This window comes from Micromesistius poutassou (genome assembly GCF_964030765.1).
Source record: "Micromesistius poutassou genome assembly, chromosome: 18".
NCBI lineage: Eukaryota > Metazoa > Chordata > Actinopteri > Gadiformes > Gadidae > Micromesistius > Micromesistius poutassou.
Window position 1 is genome coordinate 8,698,538 of NC_140288.1, and position 19,830 is coordinate 8,718,367.

General features: G+C 48.9%; 1 protein-coding gene across 3 annotated transcripts; it reads left to right on the forward strand.

Annotated features, from left to right (window-relative positions):
* Positions 1 to 44: 44 nt before the first annotated feature.
* Positions 45 to 19,809, forward strand: LOC311363422 (FYVE, RhoGEF and PH domain-containing protein 6-like). Of its 3 annotated transcripts, none has more exons than XM_084483367.1 (21): positions 45 to 327; positions 1,584 to 3,807; positions 6,112 to 6,226; positions 7,692 to 7,759; positions 8,093 to 8,123; positions 10,180 to 10,331; positions 11,753 to 11,909; positions 12,288 to 12,375; positions 13,118 to 13,168; positions 13,279 to 13,337; positions 13,549 to 13,620; positions 13,897 to 13,965; positions 14,232 to 14,315; positions 14,534 to 14,613; positions 15,138 to 15,240; positions 15,876 to 16,019; positions 16,298 to 16,400; positions 16,490 to 16,587; positions 16,737 to 16,865; positions 17,401 to 17,549; positions 17,788 to 17,883. In XM_084483367.1, exons 1-21 carry the CDS (start codon positions 318 to 320, stop codon positions 17,840 to 17,842), a joined length of 4,041 nt encoding a protein of 1,346 aa, XP_084339493.1. In that variant the 5' UTR covers positions 45 to 317; the 3' UTR covers positions 17,843 to 17,883. The 3 variants fall into 3 exon arrangements, with proteins under 3 accessions (XP_084339493.1, XP_084339494.1, XP_084339495.1); XM_084483368.1 differs by having other exon boundaries at positions 7,695 to 7,759; XM_084483369.1 differs by lacking the exon at positions 17,788 to 17,883 and adding an exon at positions 17,913 to 19,809 and having other exon boundaries at positions 46 to 327.
* The last annotated feature ends 21 nt before the right edge of the window (positions 19,810 to 19,830 follow it).

Consider the following 19,830-nt stretch of genomic DNA (forward strand, 5'->3'; position numbering starts at 1 on the left):
TCGCTTCCTCGCCAGCAGTGCCTCGTCGGGAGCGCGCCCCTGGCGGCCGCGGCCGGTTGAGAAGATCCGAGAGGGCGCAAGAGTTGGGGAAGGAAACAACCGTGGGTGAAAAACTTGGGGAAAATGGGAAAACCGACAAAGGCTCATACTTTACCCGTGGATTATTCACCGCTGCGACAGAAGAGGACAGCGGGGAAGTGAGCGCTGCGTGGGCCCGGCTGACAGGGATGCGGACGGGGGATAAACCGCAGGATTCCTCCGCTCCCTTCCATTGAAAGTTGCGTTTTGCTCATGGAGAAAGGAGCAAGTCGAGAGTCATGAGCACAGGTTGGTTTCTCCTGGAGTCAGCCCTGGCGTTGTCTTTTGATTTGTAATTTATTGTCTTGAGTTTTAAAAGGAAACATAGTGCGTGTTGTTGCGTTTATCTGGAAACACACACAAAGGGTCTAAACTCAAACTTTACGCACGCATTCAGCGTACCTCTGTTTTTTTTTGTTAAGACCCACTTAATTACAGTTAACTCTTAATCATAGCTTTCAAAATATGGAAATAGGATGAGCCAGACCTAAAAAATCTGTGATAATCAAAAACAATCCTAACCCAGCAGAGGTTTTATAGCGTCCTCTTATCGGACCCGGAGCCAGAGGCACATCAGCCCTTTGTTTTAGAAACACATCTGCTTCTCTGTGGATGCAACAAGTAACAGCAGCCCTAGCGCTGTAATGTTGACTTTAGCACTGTGCAAATGTACTCCCTGCTCAAAAACATGGTTGTGTGTGAGTGTAACCAGAGTGTAATCCATGCTTTTGCGTTTACGGTCTTTTTCCCCCCAATCGCATGATATGTTTTTTAGTCATTTCTGGTACATCCGCTGGATGACTCCGCTTCTCGTGTCGTGGTGTGTTATAGCCTGCTTCCATGCAGTCCTGCTGGTCTTTTTTTGTCTGGAAAGAGAAAAAGAGGGATTTTTTAAACATAAAAACCAAAGGAAAGGAAAGTCCAGATAATCTAGAGCCGTGCCACAGCAAGGATACAGACGTGATTATGCGTAATATGATTAAAAAGTGTAACAGAAGAGAATTCCACATCCACGCCATTGAATGGTCTGAGAGGAGTTTTCACCACAATTCAGTCATGTTTCTTTGTTCATAATCCAATGTTTTAGTTACCTTTGTATATAAGCCAAACGCATACTTATGTGGCTTGTTACCGTCCCTCAAAGTAAGAAGACTATCACAGGATAATTACATTATAATTAATCAAAGCCATTGTATGAAGTATGATTGTATGATGCGACGCGAGTGGTTGATTCAACATGCAATACTATTTTATTGACTCACAATCTACTATGATCCTGCTTTGATCCATGATACTCGCTGAACTCCCATGCCCAGTTCTTGCCTCATTAGCCGGCTGTAACCCGAACGTTGACCTTTTGAACCTAGCCTCATGCAGCTGTCTATTTCTTAAATGACGAAAGCGGTGGCGGACGTTAGCGCGTTTGCATCTGCCATGCATTAATAAGATATCAACATTATTGTTTTTATCCTCTCAACATTTTTATCCTCTCTTATTCGATACAGGTGTGAAGAAACCACCTCTAGCTCCCAAACCAAAACTCCCCGCTACCACCAAACCCTCGCCCCCTCCCATCGCCCCCAAACCAGGCCTGCTCTCCCTGACTCCCACTGTCCACATCCCCTCGCCCTCCCCTGGTACTCTGCAGAGGGCCAAACCTGCCCTCGCCCCCAAACCATGTGTACTAGTACCACAAGCCAAACCAGCGGCAGCCCACACCCAACCTCAGGAACATTCAGACGGGAGCCTCGACCTCCTCAACACCCAGAATGGGACTTTATCCTCGCCACGGGACAGCCTCTCAGAGTCAGACTACATCATGCCGGCCTGCTGCCCTGGTGGGCTGGAGTCGGACCTGGCGTGCCAGCCTCTGCACAATGGGAACAACAGGACCCACGGGAGCACTGCGTGCGACGAGGTGGGGCTGCAGAACGGGAACGCCACTGAAGGACACGTCAGCCCGGTGACGACGAGGGAGGGGGACGGTGAGGAGGAGGGGCAGCAGCAGCAGCAGCAGCAGGAGCAGCAGGAGAAGGAGGAGGAGGAGGAGGAGGAGGAGAAGGGCGAGGTAGAGGAGGGTCGTCAATTGACGGATAGCTTCCACCCCAAGCCCCGGGATAAGCCCCAGAGGCAGAAGCACCTGGCTAGGGGCCGGGCCAGCAGAGAGGGTCAGGGGTCACTGGGGGCCCCTCTGCAGCAGCAGCTGCAGGAGACTGAGATGGAGACGGAGACGGAGGGACGTCTGGAGAGCGCTTTGGGACAGTCGGCGGAGGACGAGGCTCCTCACCAAGAGACCGGCCATGGAGACACTGTCATCACCGTTGCCTTGGCAACCGCCCAAACTCTCACCGCTCCTCCCACGCCTCCCCCTTCTCTGCCTCCTGATCCGTCCCCGCCGCCAAGTCCATCAGAATCCCCGGCACACGACGAGCCCGACGGCCGCCATGCGCACACCAACGGCCGCGTCTCGCCCCCCACCGGCCCGCCGACCACGCCCCTGTCCCCGGTCCCGGCCCCGCCCAGCAAGCCCCTCCCGGTCCCCCACCCCCGCAGGGCCAAGAAGCCGGTGCTGGTGAGGCAGGACGGCCTGGAGGGCAGCGTCCAGGAGGGGGTGTCGGAGGGACCCCCGCCAGGCCCCGGGCTGGGGGACGGTACGGGGCCGTCGGGTCCACCGGAGGCCGACGAGACCCTGGTACCCGCGGAACCCGAACCAGACCCGACACCCGCCGACGAGGAGCCGGACGCGCCCGTCCCCCCCCCACGCCAGACCTCCCTGTCCCACAGGCACAAGTCCTCCTCCCTCCACCGACACGCCTCCCACTCCGTCGACCTGCTGTCCGGCCCGGAGCCCCGCCCGCCCGCCGCCGGCAAGCGGGGGGGCGAGGGGGGCCGGGCGGGGGACGACGAGGAGGACGGCTACGGAGACTTCGAGCGCTACCCCGTCGCCCACAGCCTCCCCAAACAGATCAGGCTGGGCTGCCAGCGCCCCGCCCTCTGCGGGGGCCGCAAGGCCCTGTCGGCCGAGGGCCAGGACTCGCCCCGGGCCCCCCCCAGGAAGCCCCAGAGACACAGCCTGCCGGCCCCACCCCCGCCCCCCATCTCCCCCGGCTCGGCCCCGCCGGCGCCCCCTCACGCCGGCGCCCCCACCAGGGACCTCCCGGCGCCACCCCACCCCCAGGAGAAGGCGGCGTGGCGATTCCCCCGGCCCAGCGTCTCCTTCTTCAGCCGGCAGGCGCCCGGCCGCAGCAGCGTGCCGCCCCCTCAGGGCCGGGCGCTGCTCCCGGCGGCGGCGGCGGCGGCCACGCTGGGCGGGAAGCAGAGGGCGCAGTCCTTCTCGGCGGCCGACCTGTCGTCGCGCGAGCCTGTCAACCCTCGCCGGAGCATCTCCTTCCGCAAGCTCCTGGAGCTCCGGATCTCCGTCAAGATGCTGCCCAAGCGGCTGTCCAGGGCGGGGGGGGCGTCGCCGGAGGGAACCGCCCCCAACGCCGGCGAGACCAACGGGGGGCGGGAGAGGGGCGGCGGTGGTGGCGGCGGCGGCAGCGACGCGGAGGCCAGCAGCAGCGGAGACGGCTCGGTGGAGTATGAGAACGTCCCGCTGTATGAGGAGATCCCAGAGTACATGAACCTGCCGTTCCACGGGGGCCGGCTGGGGGGCCCCCACGACAGGGACTCTGAGATCTACGAGGTGCAGGACCCCTACCTCACCGCCCTGGGCCACCGCTACGACAGGTATGGAGTCCCGGGCCATTGACCTGGTTTGAATGGGATTTGATTGTTTTTTCTCTTTGTGATTGCGATTTACTCATCCTCTTTTTTTAGACAGCGCCATGATCAATTGCATATATTTTTTTAGCATTCTTGTCCACCACCGATATTTGAACACAGTTGAGTTGTGTGTTCCCACCCGTCTGGTTCCCATGTGGCTCATCAAGAGTGGTAATTGGGATTCATATTAATGAGTACTGTAAACGCACGGTAAACGGTAAAAGAGTCATGAGGGTGTTGTAATTATTGCCTCAAGCCACAGCGTTTCCTCATCACTACGGTGTGATCCGATGGATGGGAAATCACAGCATCGTGTCTTGACTAGCTTGAGAATGAGTCAAGGCTGCTATTAATAGTATTAACTAAGAATTATGAATAATTCATAAAAAAAAGGAACTTTCGAATAAAGGCAGAAATGTTGGGGACATTGTTATGGTCATGTGTGTGAGGGGAGGTGTGGGACGTGGAAGGGAGGACAGCGAGGAGCTGTAAGTCAAGCGGCCCTGCCCTGTTACTCTGGCTTAAGGCATCTCATTTACCATCAAATTCCAGGTATCCTGTGACCACACTGTGGGAAGCAGAGTGTGGTAAACCAACTACAGTGTCCCGTTAGCATTAGCCCGCTGCCTTTGTGTGAGTTGGATGGTTAGCGTTGTAGCTCGCTAGTAGGCAGGAACAGTCTGGCAGCAGGGAGGGCAGTGGTGTTGCTGCAGGTTGGGGTTGTTTTTCCTGTGGGTTATTTTCAGTGGCCAGGGCAGGAAATGTCTCTGAATCGCAGAAACGAGCGCAGCGTTCTACAACAGGGAAAATAAACCTCCAGCAACCACCAGAGTCTGCTCCTTCTTACGTCTGCGCCTCTCTCTCTCTCTTTCTCTCTCTGCCGCTCTCTCTGCCTCTATCTTTTTCTCTTTCTCTATGTCTCTCTTTCTCTATGTCTCTCTCTCTCTTTCTCTATGTCCCTTTCTCTCTCTATTTCTCTCTCTCTCTCTCTCTCTCTCTCTCTCTCTCTCTCTCTCTCTCTCTCTCTCTCTCTCTCTCTCTCTCTCTCTCTCTCTCAATCTTTGTATTTTTTACTTTCTTTTTCCTGCTGTCTGCGCCCATAGCCTCCACCTGACCTCTCTGCACTCGACTACTTTAAGTGATGCCCTTTTTTTTTTTCACTCTGTGAAAGTTGTTTATATATTACCCACCATGCTTGTGCATTGCTCAGTCTGACCACAGGCCGAGTTATATCACCCTCGGTCTAGGGTGGGAGGATGGAAGGTCAAGGTACACCAGGCGCCAGTCCACTGCTTCTGGGTCCTGTGTGCCAGTGAGTGTGTGGGCCTGGGTTCATCTGTGCATTATGCAAGTGACACTATTCAGTCGGTACAGGAGTTAGTATGAGAGTCAGTGTGATATTTAGTATGGGAGTCAGTATGAGTTGGTTTGGGAGTCAGTGTGAGTAAGTTTGGGGGGGAGTCAGTGTGAGTTAGTATGGGGGTCTGTATGGGAACCAGAATGAGTTAAGATTAGAGTCAGTATGAGAGTAAGTAGGGGAGTCGGTATGAGTTAGTGTGGGAGTTAGTAAGGGAGTTAGTGAGAGAGTCTGTGTGTATGGATGCCAGTACAGGAGCCAAGATGGGAGCCAAGTATCAGAGCCAGTACGAGAGCGAATCTGTAGTGTTTCCCAGGCGTCGGAGCCTGTTAAGTTTATGTAACCAGCCTGTGGCAGTAAACAAGTGGTGCTCTGTGTCTGACCCAGTGCGGTTCGAATTGTGCTGCTGGTCTGAGGAGACTTGAATGGAGAAGATAGAGGGGGGCATGGGAAGACACAAAATAAAGAAGGTTGGTAAAGTGGATTGTAAGAGAGGCTGCTAAGACGAAAATTAAATGCCCTCCAATCTTCTATCCCTTGACATTGGTTTTTGTTGTGTTGTCCAGTGTCTGTGTGTGTGTGTGTGTGTGTGTGTGTGTGTGTCTGTGTGTCTGTGTGTCTGTGTGTGTGTGTCTGTGTCTGCGCGGGAGATGTCAAGTGAATCCCTACTATTGTAGCACTCATTGATTTTTCATTGTGAGGCGACAGATCAATACATTGTACATTTACATTTGCACTTAGCAGACGCTTTCATCCTGAACATGAACACACAAACCATGTACAACAGAAGCATACGATTTGTATTGCCTCATACGTTTTGCGTCGTGTATGTCTTTTTTGTCCTTCCTGATATGTTTAATTAACTGCGTCCAATCTTGACTTAAACGGAGGGGACCTTGTTTCTGTTTTAGCGGCTGGTTGGGACAGGATGACGTCCATTCCGAAGAAGACGAGGTTCACAGCTCGGATGAAGATGACGACAGCTCCTCTTCGAGTAAAGAGCATCACGAAGTGGTAGACAGACAGGTAACATGCTCTCTCCCTCTGGCTGTGTCTCTCTCTCTCTTTGTCTTTCTCTATTTCTCTCCCCTCACCCCTGTCTATCTCTCTGGCTCTCTCCCTCTGTCCGTCCAGATCACTTGACTCGCCCTCCCCTCTTTTTAATCACACACATGCACACATGGACACACACACACACACACACACACACGCACACCCTCACATTTGGGCTCACATTTTAAGTAATTGAGCACATCCACATAAACAGAGTTAATCGTTATTGATGAATGCAGCCGAGTGGAAATTCATTAGAAACTGTCCACCAGAACACAATGGCCATAGAGCTGTGTGTGTGTGTGTGTGTGTGTGTGTGTGTGTGTGTTAATATTTCCACACAAGCAGGGTGCAAACATAGCTGTCTCTGAGCGTCAGAAATAGCCCATGTCTAGGCTTTGCCCTGTCTGACCTACTCTTACAATGCTGTCACACACACTCACATGTAGAAGAACAAACATGTGCTCGCTCACACACACACACACACACACACACACACACACACACACACACACACACACACACACACACACAAGCAGGCAGGCACACGCTCACAGGCAGGCACACACACACACACACACACACACACACACACACACACACACACACACACAGGCACACGCACACACAAGAACACACATGCACATACACAGCCTAAAAACACACACAAACACACTTGAACACAAACACGCACACACGCAGTAGTACACACTTGCATTCAGACACACACACACACACACACACACACACACACACACACACACACACACACACTCAGACCCTCTGCTGTGAGCATGAGGCCCTTTCAGTCACCCAGTGCCAAGGTTGGTGTCCAAATTAAGATCGCCAGAGAGGGCTAACCCATTACCATTCCACCACACACACACACACACACACACACACACACACACACACACACACACACACACACACACACACACACACACACACACACACACACACACACACACATAAACAAGCACATAAACACACACACACTCAGAGCGGGAGAGAGAGAGAGAGAGAGAGAGAGACGGGTTGGTGGGCAGGGTGCATTATGAAGCTACTGCTCCACTTCTCTGGGACCCAGTTGCTGTGGGCCGGGGGACTGGCTGTTTGTTGTTTTGGAGGAGCCATATTGTCTCGCTGCTCCATGTCTGTTCAGTGCTGAGGTTGACCATGGGGCTGTGTACGGACTCTGTAAGTCGGGGGTTCTGTCGATGCAGATAATGGCATGGACATCTGTGTGTTACAGCTTATTACACACTAGTATGCTAACCAGAATTGCTATGTGTTTGTGTTTCTGTGTGTGTGTGTGTGTGTGTGTGTGTGTGTGTGTGTGTGTGTGTGTGTGTGTGTGTGTGTGTGTGTGTGTGTGTGTGTGTGTGTGTGTGTGTGTGTGCGTGCATGCGCATGCATGTGTGTGTTCCATGAGCAGCAGGAGGACGAGATGAAGAGGAAGAAGGTGGTGCACATTGCGCAGGAGATCATGAGCTCGGAGAAAGTGTGAGTGAGCTACAGACCAGCATCCCCAACCCTCACCTAAAGTCTAACGTCTGGCTCGCCTGTTGTGACATGTTGTGTTATGTTGTGTTGTGTTATGTTGTGTTAGGTTGTGTTATGTTGTGTTAGGTTGTACTTGCCGCTTGGGTTTGTGTTGGGCTCGGCGTTGCATTGTGTCGTGCTGCATCACTTTATGTTGCGTTGCGTCGTTTAATTTTGGCCGCGTTGCGTCGTATTGTGTGTTCGACTGTGCCTTTGTGTTGTGTTTGTGTTTTTGTATTGTTGGGTGTGCTGAGGGGTGATTTGAAATTGTGTTTTGTTTCTGTCTCTCAACAGGTTTGTGGACGTTTTGAAGCTCCTTCATATCGTAAGTGTCTTATCGCTTTATTTATCGTACTTAAAATGAACTATCACTCTGTAAATATTTGGTCCATGTAATGAGTCTTGCACCATATCTGGCTTCGTAACATGTTTGCAGTAGTGCACTTGGTACAGATAATCATCAGATTATTGTATTAATTGTCAGAATGGTTAATCGTTATTGAGTTGCTATGCCTAACTGCTATGTAAATGAATGAACCACATCTTTGATTGGTGCTTGATGTGGCGGATGTAAGGAGTCCTTCCAGTTTCTCTTTAGTTTGTGTGCCGGTGAGTCTGTGTGTGGGGGGGGAGAGACGTGGGCTCTTGGTGAACAGCCCCCAGTCACCAGGGCTTGTGTCCTTTCATGTGTAGAAACAGGTGGCTGTGTGTTGGTAATGGCTGTGTGTGTGTTTTGAGAGTGAGTGAATGAGTGTGTAATTGGGTAATTGAGTCTGAACAGAGAGGCGGAAATTGAGATGGTAGGTCTTGCGCTTCTGGCTAACGTGTCCGAGTCCTCCCCAGTGAAAGCTCGGCTTTGTTAAAGGGAGGTGAAGCGTTTTTGCTTCCATTAAGTCTTTTAACTGTACACATTTGTGATGAACATGAACAACGTCCATCGCATGTGTTTTCTTTGCACACCAAGATAGGTTTGTATTATTAGCTTCTTTGAGACAATAGCTGTATAATATATCTAAATATTATAATATTGTTAAGAAATATTGACTCAACTAAACTCTTTGTTTAACTTTAGGTTACTTTCTGAGACATTGAATCACGCTACAACGCTCCACTAGAAAAGCAGTCTGAGCGGTCATGGGTTCTATCCTTACAATTCCACACAGTTTACACACTGTGCCGTCATCGGTCGGCCATGTGACCTACGACCCTTTGTGACAACGGACCCCAGGTGAGCGGGTTCAGACTCCCCGGCCCCCGGTCTGAGGGGTGTCGGAGGGCATCAGACCCCCCCCCCCCCCCCCAGCTGTCTGGCTTCCTCCAGACGAGGCTTTTAACTGAGCCACCGCACGGATTAGCCTCCAGGGTTGTCCCTGGGCGGGTAGGAAGGGGGAAGGGGAGGGTGGTCTGGGCGGGCTGGTGAGGCTGGGGAGTCATTCATAGAAAGAGGTCAGATGACATCCCTCACCAATCGGCTGCGGGCCCGTCCACACAGCAGCTGCTTCCTCTGTTTGTGTGTGTGTGTGTATGTGTGTGTGTGTGTGTGTGTGTGTGTGCGTGTGTGCGTGTGTGTGTGGAGTAGAATAATGGTGGTTGGGTGAGCCGTCCACCGATCACGTTTCTCCTTTGATTTCCCCTTAAAGGATCGCTGGAATGTCCGTGTTTTACTTTTTTCTTCTTCTCCTGTTTGTAGTCGGTGCCCAACGGGTCTGTTCCCTTGTTGTTGTTGCTGGTGGCTGCTCTGTGATTTCACAGGCCTGGCTGGTAGACCCGAGGAGGGAGTGTTGGCTTCTTTTTTTTTTTTTCTCTGAGCTGTGCGCCCCCCTGTAGCTGTTTTCCACTTAAATGTGTCTTGACTAGATAACATGCTGGTTCAGCTAGTGTGTGTGTGTCTGTCTCTGTGTGCGTGTGCGTGTGTGTGTCTGTGTGTGTGTCTATGTGTCTGTGTGTGTGTGTGTGTGTGTGTGTGTGTGTGTGTGTGTGTGTGTGTGTGTGTGTGTGTGTGTGTGTGTGTGTGTGTGTGTGTGTGTGTGTGTGTGTGTGTGTGTGGATTCGGCGGCGGCGGCGGCGGGTGGGGTCTGTGTGTGACTGTGACTATGTTTCCTGGAACATTTGAATCCTCCCTGGTCCTTCCACTTCCTTCCAGGTGGATGTGTGTTGGCTCATGTGCTGACTCAGCTTACTGTGTGTGTGTGTGTGTGTGTGTGTGTGTGTGTGTGTGTGTGTGTGTGTGTGTGTGTGTGTTGCTGCAGTTTATGGGGTGACCCACTATCCTGTCTGTGCAATTGTGTGTGAATGTCCACATGTGTGGTTTGGCTGTGTGTGTGTGTGTGTGTGCTCCACATCCATGGCTAAGACTCTCCCTCCTGTGCTTGTGCGTGCAGGACTTCCGTGACGCCGTTGCCAAGGCGACGCGTCAGAACGGGAAGCCTGTGGTGGAGGAGCGGGTTCTGAGTCAGATCCTGTACTACCTGCCCCAGCTCTACCAGCTCAACAGGGACCTGCTGCGGGAGCTGGAGGACAGGGTCGCCCACTGGTACATACCATATCATATACATATTTAACAAATATTCGCAGAAAGTTGAATAGTCGGGAATAGCCCCCGAGGCCGAAGGTCAAGGGGACTATTCCCCACTATTCACGGAGCCTGAGGTGAATCATTGTTTTAGTTTATAAAACGGGTGGCTTAAATCAAGCGATCTGATTGGTTAACAACAGTTGTATATTGAGCGTATACACACAGCTATGACGCCCGTTCAGTTTACAGAGTTCAGTATCACTCCGTGCCTAACTTGAACTGTTGTTTATTTATATATAAAAGCAATAGCATAGTTCACTGAAGCCTAAAAACATGTTGATTGCTGGAGAGGGTGGAAATGTTGTAAAGCAATAGGCACACAGTGAGTGAACTCGATAGTAGGCTAAATTGCCGGCGAACCAAGCTACCGTCTCTAGCCTTCTCTCTGAAGGACGCTACAGTGTGTTGCATAGCAACCGCCGTACACTTTGCAGGCAGTCAGGAGGGACTACTTTTTTGTATTCGTTAAAAAAAATGCTTTTCCTACTTTCTGATTTTTTCAAAATTGAGGGTGTCTATGACTTTCATTTCGCCATACTTACGTAACCGTTTTATAAAAGCAATAGATCACTTCAGTCAGTGGTATACGCTCATTATACCACAGTTAAGGAGGTCGCCGTCCCTCCGCTGTGCGTCGGGACGGACAACGCCCCTTAACTGTGGTATAATGACCGTATACCACAGCCTGTCGTGATCTATTGCTTAAATATACTACACGTGAACACGTGAAAAATAAACAAGATAACACTTTTTGCCGGGATTTAATTGTTTTTATTAGCGGTTTATTTGTTTTTATTATTGCGACGAGACGAGCGTCACACGCAACATTTTGCGATGAAAACAATATTCCATGTTTGAGATCTCTCAATCATGGGATATTGCCCAATATCCCGAGATAGCGAACCAATCAAGTTGCACCATCTTAGGAGGTTCACGTGTAGCATATACTAAATATATATTTTACATATACTTATCATCGCACACATGCACCCGTACGGTAACACCCTTTCCTTAATTGATCGTCAAACGTATGAATGATCAATTATCAGGCAATTAAGACAATTATGAGCTGATGCTACTGGCCTGATGTTTTGCCAGTCGTTTTGACTTCTTCCTCTTCAAGACAAACTGAGAAGTTATATTGTGCCCTCTTGTGTTCAAACATAATAACAGCATATAGACGCTCCAAATCCTGAATGTATTCTAGCTCCATCAAATTCTCAGTCATCGAACGATTCCGCTCACATCCCTGTGTTTACATACACACTTTGACATACACACTGCGCTCATCCTTTCTGTGTGGTGACCTGTATCACCCTTAGTAGAACCAGACCTCTTATCTGATACCTGCATCTACGCACTCCTTCCCTTCCCTCCAGGGCGGACCACCAGCGGCTGGCAGACATCTTCGTCCAGAAGGGGCCCTACCTGAAGATGTACTCCACCTACATCCGCCAGTTCGACCACAACGTGGCCCTGCTGGACGAGCAGTGCCGCAAGAACCCCGCCTTTGTCGCCGTCGTCCGAGAGTTTGAGGTAAATATGAATAATATACTACTGAATATATGAATGAATATACTACTACTCAACGCTGTTCAACTAGTACAAATATGTAGAAGCCAGGAGCTGGCAGTGCTTCTGGCTTCTACGCAGTTTGTGTGTGTGTGTGTGTGTGTGTGTGTGTGTGTGTGTGTTTGTTTGCGTGTGTGTTTGCGCACGCATGTGTGTGTGTTTGTGTGCATGTGCGTGTGCATTAGTGTGATCGTGTGGTGGTGCTCCAGATGTGTGATCGTGTGGTGGTGATCCAGATGTGTGATTGTGTGGTGGTGATCCAGCTGTGTGATCGTGTGGTGGTGATCCAGCTGTGTGAATAACGGCTCCATGGACTTTGTTGCGTTTTGTTGTTGCTCTCAGACGAGTCGGAGATGTGCCAGCCTGGCTCTGAAACACTACCTGCTGAAACCGGTGCAGAGGATACCCCAGTACCAGCTGCTGCTCACAGGTACACAGTCAGGGACGGCCTCTGGCTGTAGGCCATGACCCACTGAGAATCAAACCGGCCACCCTTCAGAATGGTGAACCGGTGTGCCTATGGAGTAGGGATCGACCCATATGGATTCTTTAGGGCCCATGCCGATCTTTTTTCATCAGCCTTAGCCGATGACCGATACGCCGATAGCGGTGTTCTTGAGCCGATATTTGGAGCAGATACTGCTTTTGTTCCCTCAATTTACATCATAAAAATGATACAATGATGATAACAAATGTTACAAGTATCAATTTAAAAAAGGAACATGTATTGCACTGTCTGTAAATCATGCCGGCAAAAAATATGTGAAAATAAATAAAAATAATACTATTGGCGAAAAAAATCATCAGATGCCGATACACGTAAAAAACGCAAATATCGGCCGGCCGATATATCGTTCGATCACTACTATGGAGCCACTGTCACGTCACTCTCCCAGTCAGAAGCTGAATCAGCCCTCAGACGGATTGGCAGCACATGAATGCTAGCTGCGATCTTTTATCTTGTTATGTTGTGTTGACCTATTGATGGTTGTAGTGAGGCACTAACCTCCTGATGGACAAAGCTGCATAGTAGCAGCAACATTCAGACTGCAATATGTTAGATGCATAATACTGAAATAAATAAATGATCAAGCCCTCTTTGGCTTGAGGTTTACAGTCGCTCTACACTTCTAAATACACTCTAAATTCACCTGGGTTTCTTTTTCATGCAGATTATCTGAAGAACCTACCAGAGGACTCGGAGGATTATAAAGACACGCAAGGTGAGAACACATCCTCATCGCCTCGTGTGTGTTGGTGTACACACCACACATGGACCACAGTCACTCTTCACAGTGAGCCTCACCTAACTGTTCTGTCCCCCGCCCCCCAGCTGCCCTGAGCATTGTGAAGGAGGTGGCCAACCACGCCAACGACATCATGAAACAAGGGGTAAGCAGGCCGCTCGGCCCCGTGTCTCCGGTGGTCCATCTAGTCTCTCTCTGATTGGTTCTGAAAGGTCAGTCGATGGATGGCCATCGTTCACGAGTCGTGACATTTTAATTCAACGATTTGTCTGACAAATAATGTGCTAGAAGAAAACAAATCAATGGTTGCAGCCGCCCTGATTCCATTCGACTGAGTGACTCTGTTGTATCTGCAGGATAACTTCCAGAAGCTGATGCAGATCCAGTACAGTCTGAATGGACACCATGAGATTGTGCAACCAGGCAGGGTGAGGCACTCTTCAAACTGTTTGTTACTCCTATGAAAGCATTAGATCTCTTTTAAAACATAGATCATCTTAAACAATACTTCTTATCGACACCAACTACAATCACTATCTACAGAGCCCTTTTTTTGAGAATCTCTGCCTCGATTCCGTGTCTTAAATATTGGCTTGTAACTCAGTACCTGTGAGGACCACGTTCACGACCCCTGAATGGGGACGGTGTGTAATATATCGCCCTTACGACCGCTGAAGAGCTGCTCTGTGACCCCCCCCCCCCAGGTGTTCCTGAAGGAGGGGACCCTGATGAAGTTGTCCCGGAAGGAGATGCAGCCCCGCATGTTCTTCTTGGTAAGAGGAGCCTGGCTGGTGTCTGTGTAGCGGCTCCATACTGCACCATACATGCAAGACACATACATATACTACATACACTCACTATTTAAAGCCTTAAGGTGTCTTTTAAAACCCTGTATACATTTGTATTAATAGCACTAGTTAGCAGTAGCAGGTGTCAATAACTACAAATGCATCCACTTTACACTAAAGAAGTACCATTGTGTTTATCAGTGTGTATTTGTTGACCTGGTGATGTCATCGCTGTGTGTGTGTGTGTGCAGTTCAACGACGCGCTCATGTACACCACGCCGGTCCAGTCGGCCCAGTATAAACTCAACAGTGTGCTGTCTCTGGCCGGGATGAAGGTGAGGATTGACCAGTGTCACTAAGCTGCTAATATAGTTATCCGGAGACTGTACAGCATATTGTACTACCTTGGTTTTTATTTCTTTATTGTAATCAGTTAGAGATTGCTCACGTGTAGAGAGGAAAGTGTCATACTTCCTGATATGGTTCAGGACAAGGAGAAAACAATTGTATTATGAACTCATGTTTCCTGTGTGTGTGTGTGTGTGTTTTCAAGGTGAGCAAGCCTAGCCAGGAGGCCTACCAGAATGAGCTGAACATTGAAAGCGTGGAGCGTTCGTTCATCTTGTCTGCCAGGTAGGCACGGTTCCTCGGCCTCCCACACGCACCTACTAACACACACGCCTACTAACACACACGCCTACTAACACCCACGGCTACTAACACACACGCCTACTAACACACGCGCCTACTAACACACACCTACTAACACACACGCCTACTAACACACACACCTACTAACACACACCTACTAACACACACGCCTACTAACACACACACCTACTAACACACACCTACTAACACACACGCCTACTAACACACACACCTACTAACACACACCTACTAACACACACGCCTACTAACACACGCCTACTAACACACACGCCTACTAACACACACGCCTACTAACACACACGCCTACTAACACACGCGCCTACTAACACACACCTACTAACACACACGCCTACTAACACACACACCTACTAACACACACATACTAAACACACATTCTCTTAATTCTGGCTGGTTATTGTGAGCGACTCAACGCCGCCCCCTGTTGCCTCTTCTGAGAACGCGTCTCCACCGCTCGCCCCCCGCAGCTCGGCGACGGAGAGAGAGCAGTGGCTGGAGGCCATCGCCAAGGCGATAGACGACTACACCAAGAAGAAGATCACCTTCATCTCCAGTCGCAGCCAGGACGAGGTAACGCTCCCAGCCTAGTGGTCAGTGTCTGTGGACCACTGGCTCTCTGTGGCTCGGAGGGTCAACACCAGACCCACCAGCTAAAGGTTGTTTCTGATTTGTGGGGGATAGAAAGACAGTGAGAATTCAAATTTGACTTAAAATCTTTGCTTGATATGATATCATTATGTACGTGAATCATGGCACCCATTGCACTCCTAGCCATCCCTTGAAGGTGGGATCCCCCACTCTGCGTTCCTTCTCAAGGTTTCTTTCTTGATAATCAAGGGTGTTTTTCCTTGTTATTCGGGGGCTAGGGTTAAGGGGTGTCATAGACATACAGCCCTTAAAGTCAGTTAGCCCTTGAACCCTGATGAGACTGACCGATATTAAGAGCTTTAGAAATAAAACTGACTTGTTTTATTTTATTTCTCATGCACACACACACACACACACACACACACACACACACAAATGATTTGTGACATATTGGCAGGTAACATTTGGGGATACATTTTAAAACAATTGATTGACTGGTCGATTTTCCCACTGGAAGGTCAAAGTACAAAATTGAAAATGTTAATTTTGGACCGTCATGTTTCTGGAGACTGGACCCCCCACCCATGTCTTCCCCTGTGCTGTGTTTCTTCCTGCAGCCGGACGTCGTTCCAGACATCGGGGCTCCGCTGGGTTCCAAAGCCCCCATCTGGATCCCCGACCTGCGGGCCACTATGTGCATGATGTGTACCTGTGAGTTCACCCTCACCTGGAGGAGACACCACTGCCGGGCCTGTGGCAAGGTGACTACCGCTCTCCGCTCTGCTCCTCAGTACCAGGGGGGTCTTTATATCTGGGGTTTTGGGATCTGACTGACTCATGTTTTTGTAGTTAATCTTAACATATTATTCACCTCAAAATGATTTCCCATAGATTTTTTATTTATTGGATATTTTCCAATGTTGATTATTTTCACCAACTTGGTTTTGAGGTTGGAGATTGGAGGGTTTGTGGTAACGAGACGGAGGCCGGCCTTCTGTCGTTGGGGTTCTGAGCGTTGTTCCACATCATGTGTTGTCAGGTGGTGTGTCAGGCATGTTCCACCAACAAGTTCTACCTGGAGTACCTGAAGAACCAGCCGGCGCGCGTCTGTGACCACTGCTTCACCAAGCTGCAGGAGAACAGTAAGAGATGAGGGATCCGTGGCAATGCACAACTCTGCTAATAAAGTAGTGATTTAAAGAAATGATAATCGTATCTAATCGTCCTGCAGGCGACCGCTGTGCCTCGGCTTCGGTCTCTCCTATCGGAAAATCTGCAGCGTTTTCGTTTTCCAGGAAACATAAGAAAATTCCAGCTGCACTTAAAGAGGTTGGTCACAAAGAAATGCGAACACAGGCATCCTTTTTATAAACACGGAATTACTCCACCCCAGAGCCATGGAACCATTGGGTCAAATTGGATGTGATGGGGGTTTGATGTCTACATGTGAAACTTTGTTTTCTTTTTTCTCCTTCTAGGTTTCTGCCAACACGGAGAACACCTCCATGAGTGGCTACCTCAACCGGTCGAAGGGCAGCAAGAAGCAGTGGAAGAGACTCTGGTTCGTCATCAAGGACAAAGTGCTGTACACCTACGCTGCCAGCGAGGTACCGCGTCACACTATCTGTGTAATGGTCCTCATTGATATAGCGCTTTTATCCAAAGCGCTTTACAGTGTTGACTGACATTCACCCATTCATGCACTTCCCATAGCCCATTACCCCAGACAACATGCACTTACTGTAGGTGTCAATGGAACATATGGAGTACAGAACTTTCACCATTGCTGCCCCAACCCTCTGGAATTCCCTCCCCCCAAACATCCGCAACTCAGACTCAATAAACACATTCAAAAGTCAACTCAAAACTCACCTCTTCAACAAAGCATCTGACAGCTGACCCCACCCACATCTGACTCTGTTCCAAACCTTATTTTGAAAGTTTTCTTGTTTTTCTTCTATATATATTTTTGTATTCTATATGTTTTCTCTATGACGTAAAGTGTCTTTGAGTGACCTCCAAAAAAGCACTATATAAATCCTATCAATTATTATTATTATGGAAGAATCTCGTAGAGAGGTAAAGCCACAGAGAATGGGATTGTGGGTAACGGAGGCTCCTGGCTTCGTGCTGTCTCCCCAGGACGTGGCAGCGCTGGAGAGCCAGCCCCTGCTGGGCTTCTTCCTGAGGGAGGAGAAGTACGGCCCTGCCCAACGTCAGCAGTTCAAACTGTACCACAAAAACACCCTGTTCTACATCTTCAAGGCTGACGACATCCCCACCGCACAGAGGTGAGCGTCACCAAACAATCAGGGAACCGTTTTCTCCTCAATGTTGGACTCATCTCAGTCTGTCTTTTTCAAAAAATGTAATTGAAATGTTAAAGGTGACATATTATACCACCAGGTGTGAGTGTGATTAGCCGTTACAAGTGGCCGTGTTCACCTAGATGTATGACGGATAGATCAGTCTACCAGCCTACCCAGTGGACAGTAGCAAACTCTGCTCATCTATCCGTCATACATCTAGGTGGACACGCCCACCTGTGATGTCAGAAGAGGCAGAGTTTCAAAACGGCTTGTAACGGCTAATCACACTCACACCTTCAACATCGTTTTTTGTGTTAGTTCCTATAACGGCGTGCTTATCTCCAGGTGGATCGAGGCCTTCCAAGAGGCCATGATCCTGGAGGAGTGATCGTCCTCTGGCTGGCCGCACGTCCCTGGAGCCGGTTGGTGGTGACCTGCCGATCCGGATCTCAATCGGCCTCCAGAATCAGGAGATTCTCCAGGCCAGGTGGGCCAGCCTCCCGTCCAGTTCACTCCCCTCGGACCCCCTGCGACCGTGACACGTGGACCTCCACAGCTTTCGCTCTTTGTTATTTTCTCATCACATCCGTATCTGTTACTGCTCCAGAGGGCCGCGCGGCCATATTGTACGTGTTTGTTTTTAATCTCATTCCGAGGCGGTATAGTTTTAATTTCAGCTCGAAGAAGACATTTTATGAGGCCCAGTGGTGGGTTACGAAGGTCATGTCCAGCTGCACGTGTGAGGAAGTGTTTAGCAAAGCAAGACTATTAAAAACCGGAGGAAGTCTTAAAAGTCTTTGACCGGCAAATATGAAGGATTTAACAGCTGATCAATTGTTGGTATGGCTCTCTTCACAAACCACGATATCGGCCTACATTTAAACACATTATCACATGCTCCCTACTCTGCCCATGTGCAAATATTCAATCGTCGCTTTTGTCCATGAAATAGTCCTAACTCAATTGGAGAGCTGTGTTGGAGCTTGTAGGGATTCAGGAATGTGGAGGATTGCCATGCGTAGATGATGACTAAGGTAGGCTTTTACTGTGAACTACAGGCTTTCATAAAGAAGAGCAGGAAGCAGATGTTCTACCCAAGAGTTGATCTCTCTGGTTAAGAGATTTTAGTTGTGTCTTTAGTTTTTAATTTTAGAATACAATGCAATGACTTGTGGGGAAAACAAGATACTGGTGAAAACTGGAAATAAATAAAAAAAATTATGTAGATATTTGTAACTGAAGTCAGATGGCATTTTGATTGGCTGTTCAGCCCCATCTGAAGTAATATTTTGTATATTGATGCAGAAAAGCAACATGGGTCTTTTCTCCGTCTAAGCCGAGAGCAAATATTTATATGTATTTTTTATTTTTTTTATCGCCATGATTTTGAAGCACAGGTTGCCACTTTTGTTTGTTCAAGAGAGAAGAGGAAGGTTAGAATATCTTTATTATTTAACCTTATTTTTAAGTTTTTTAATAACTTTTGAAACACTCAATTCAATCAAGTGTTTACTTTGGTGTGTAAGTCGGTTCATTGTGGAAATTATGGATACACCTGCACCATGTTTATCACCGCCAGTGTTATTTTCCTGTTCTTAACATTGCTGCCAATACAATGAATTACTTTTACCCCAAACAATGAACTATTTAGGGTCTTTCAATAGCCCGCTAAAAGACAGGTTTGTTAAAAGACAGGTAATCATGACGCTGTTCTAGTCTAGTTTAGAACCCTGTCCAACCAACATGGACAAGTGTCAGTATTGGTACATTCCCAGTGGAACGTCTGCATCAACGTGGTTTGTGACGAAATGTCTCAAAACAAGAAATTACTTTTGGGGTGAAAAAAAGTTGAATTGCCGTAACACCGAACGTGCCTTATCTTTAATCTCATGGAATTGCAGGATTTTTGGGAAAGTGTGTAAAATGGTTCACAGGAACGGGGACGAACTAGACTATTAATCAGATGCAGTTGCACAAGTCGTCCAATCAACATTTCTTCAGGGTAATCTCTTCTGTCGTTTTTATTAATCAGGGTTCCAATAGATCACAATGTTCACACGTTTTGAACGAACACAATTCTGCTGTCATGTTGTGAACGTTGTGTCTGTTCATTAGGGTATAACAGTGCTAGGGTAACAAAGATCAATGACTGATACCAGTGAGTGTATTAGGTCATTAAGTCAGATATAAAGGGTTAGTTCAGAACTGTCAGGCAACAGTTTTTAATAAAATAAAAAATCTAAATACAGTATTTTGTACTTGT

What these genes read in the sequence shown, in the direction of transcription:
- LOC311363422 (XM_084483367.1), top strand. An exon ending in CTGGGCCACCGCTACGACAG is followed by an intron (nt 3,808 to 6,111) that starts GTATGGAGTCCC and finishes TTTCTGTTTTAG; the next exon opens with CGGCTGGTTGGGACAGGATG. An exon ending in ACACCTACGCTGCCAGCGAG is followed by an intron (nt 16,866 to 17,400) that starts GTACCGCGTCAC and finishes CTGTCTCCCCAG; the next exon opens with GACGTGGCAGCGCTGGAGAG.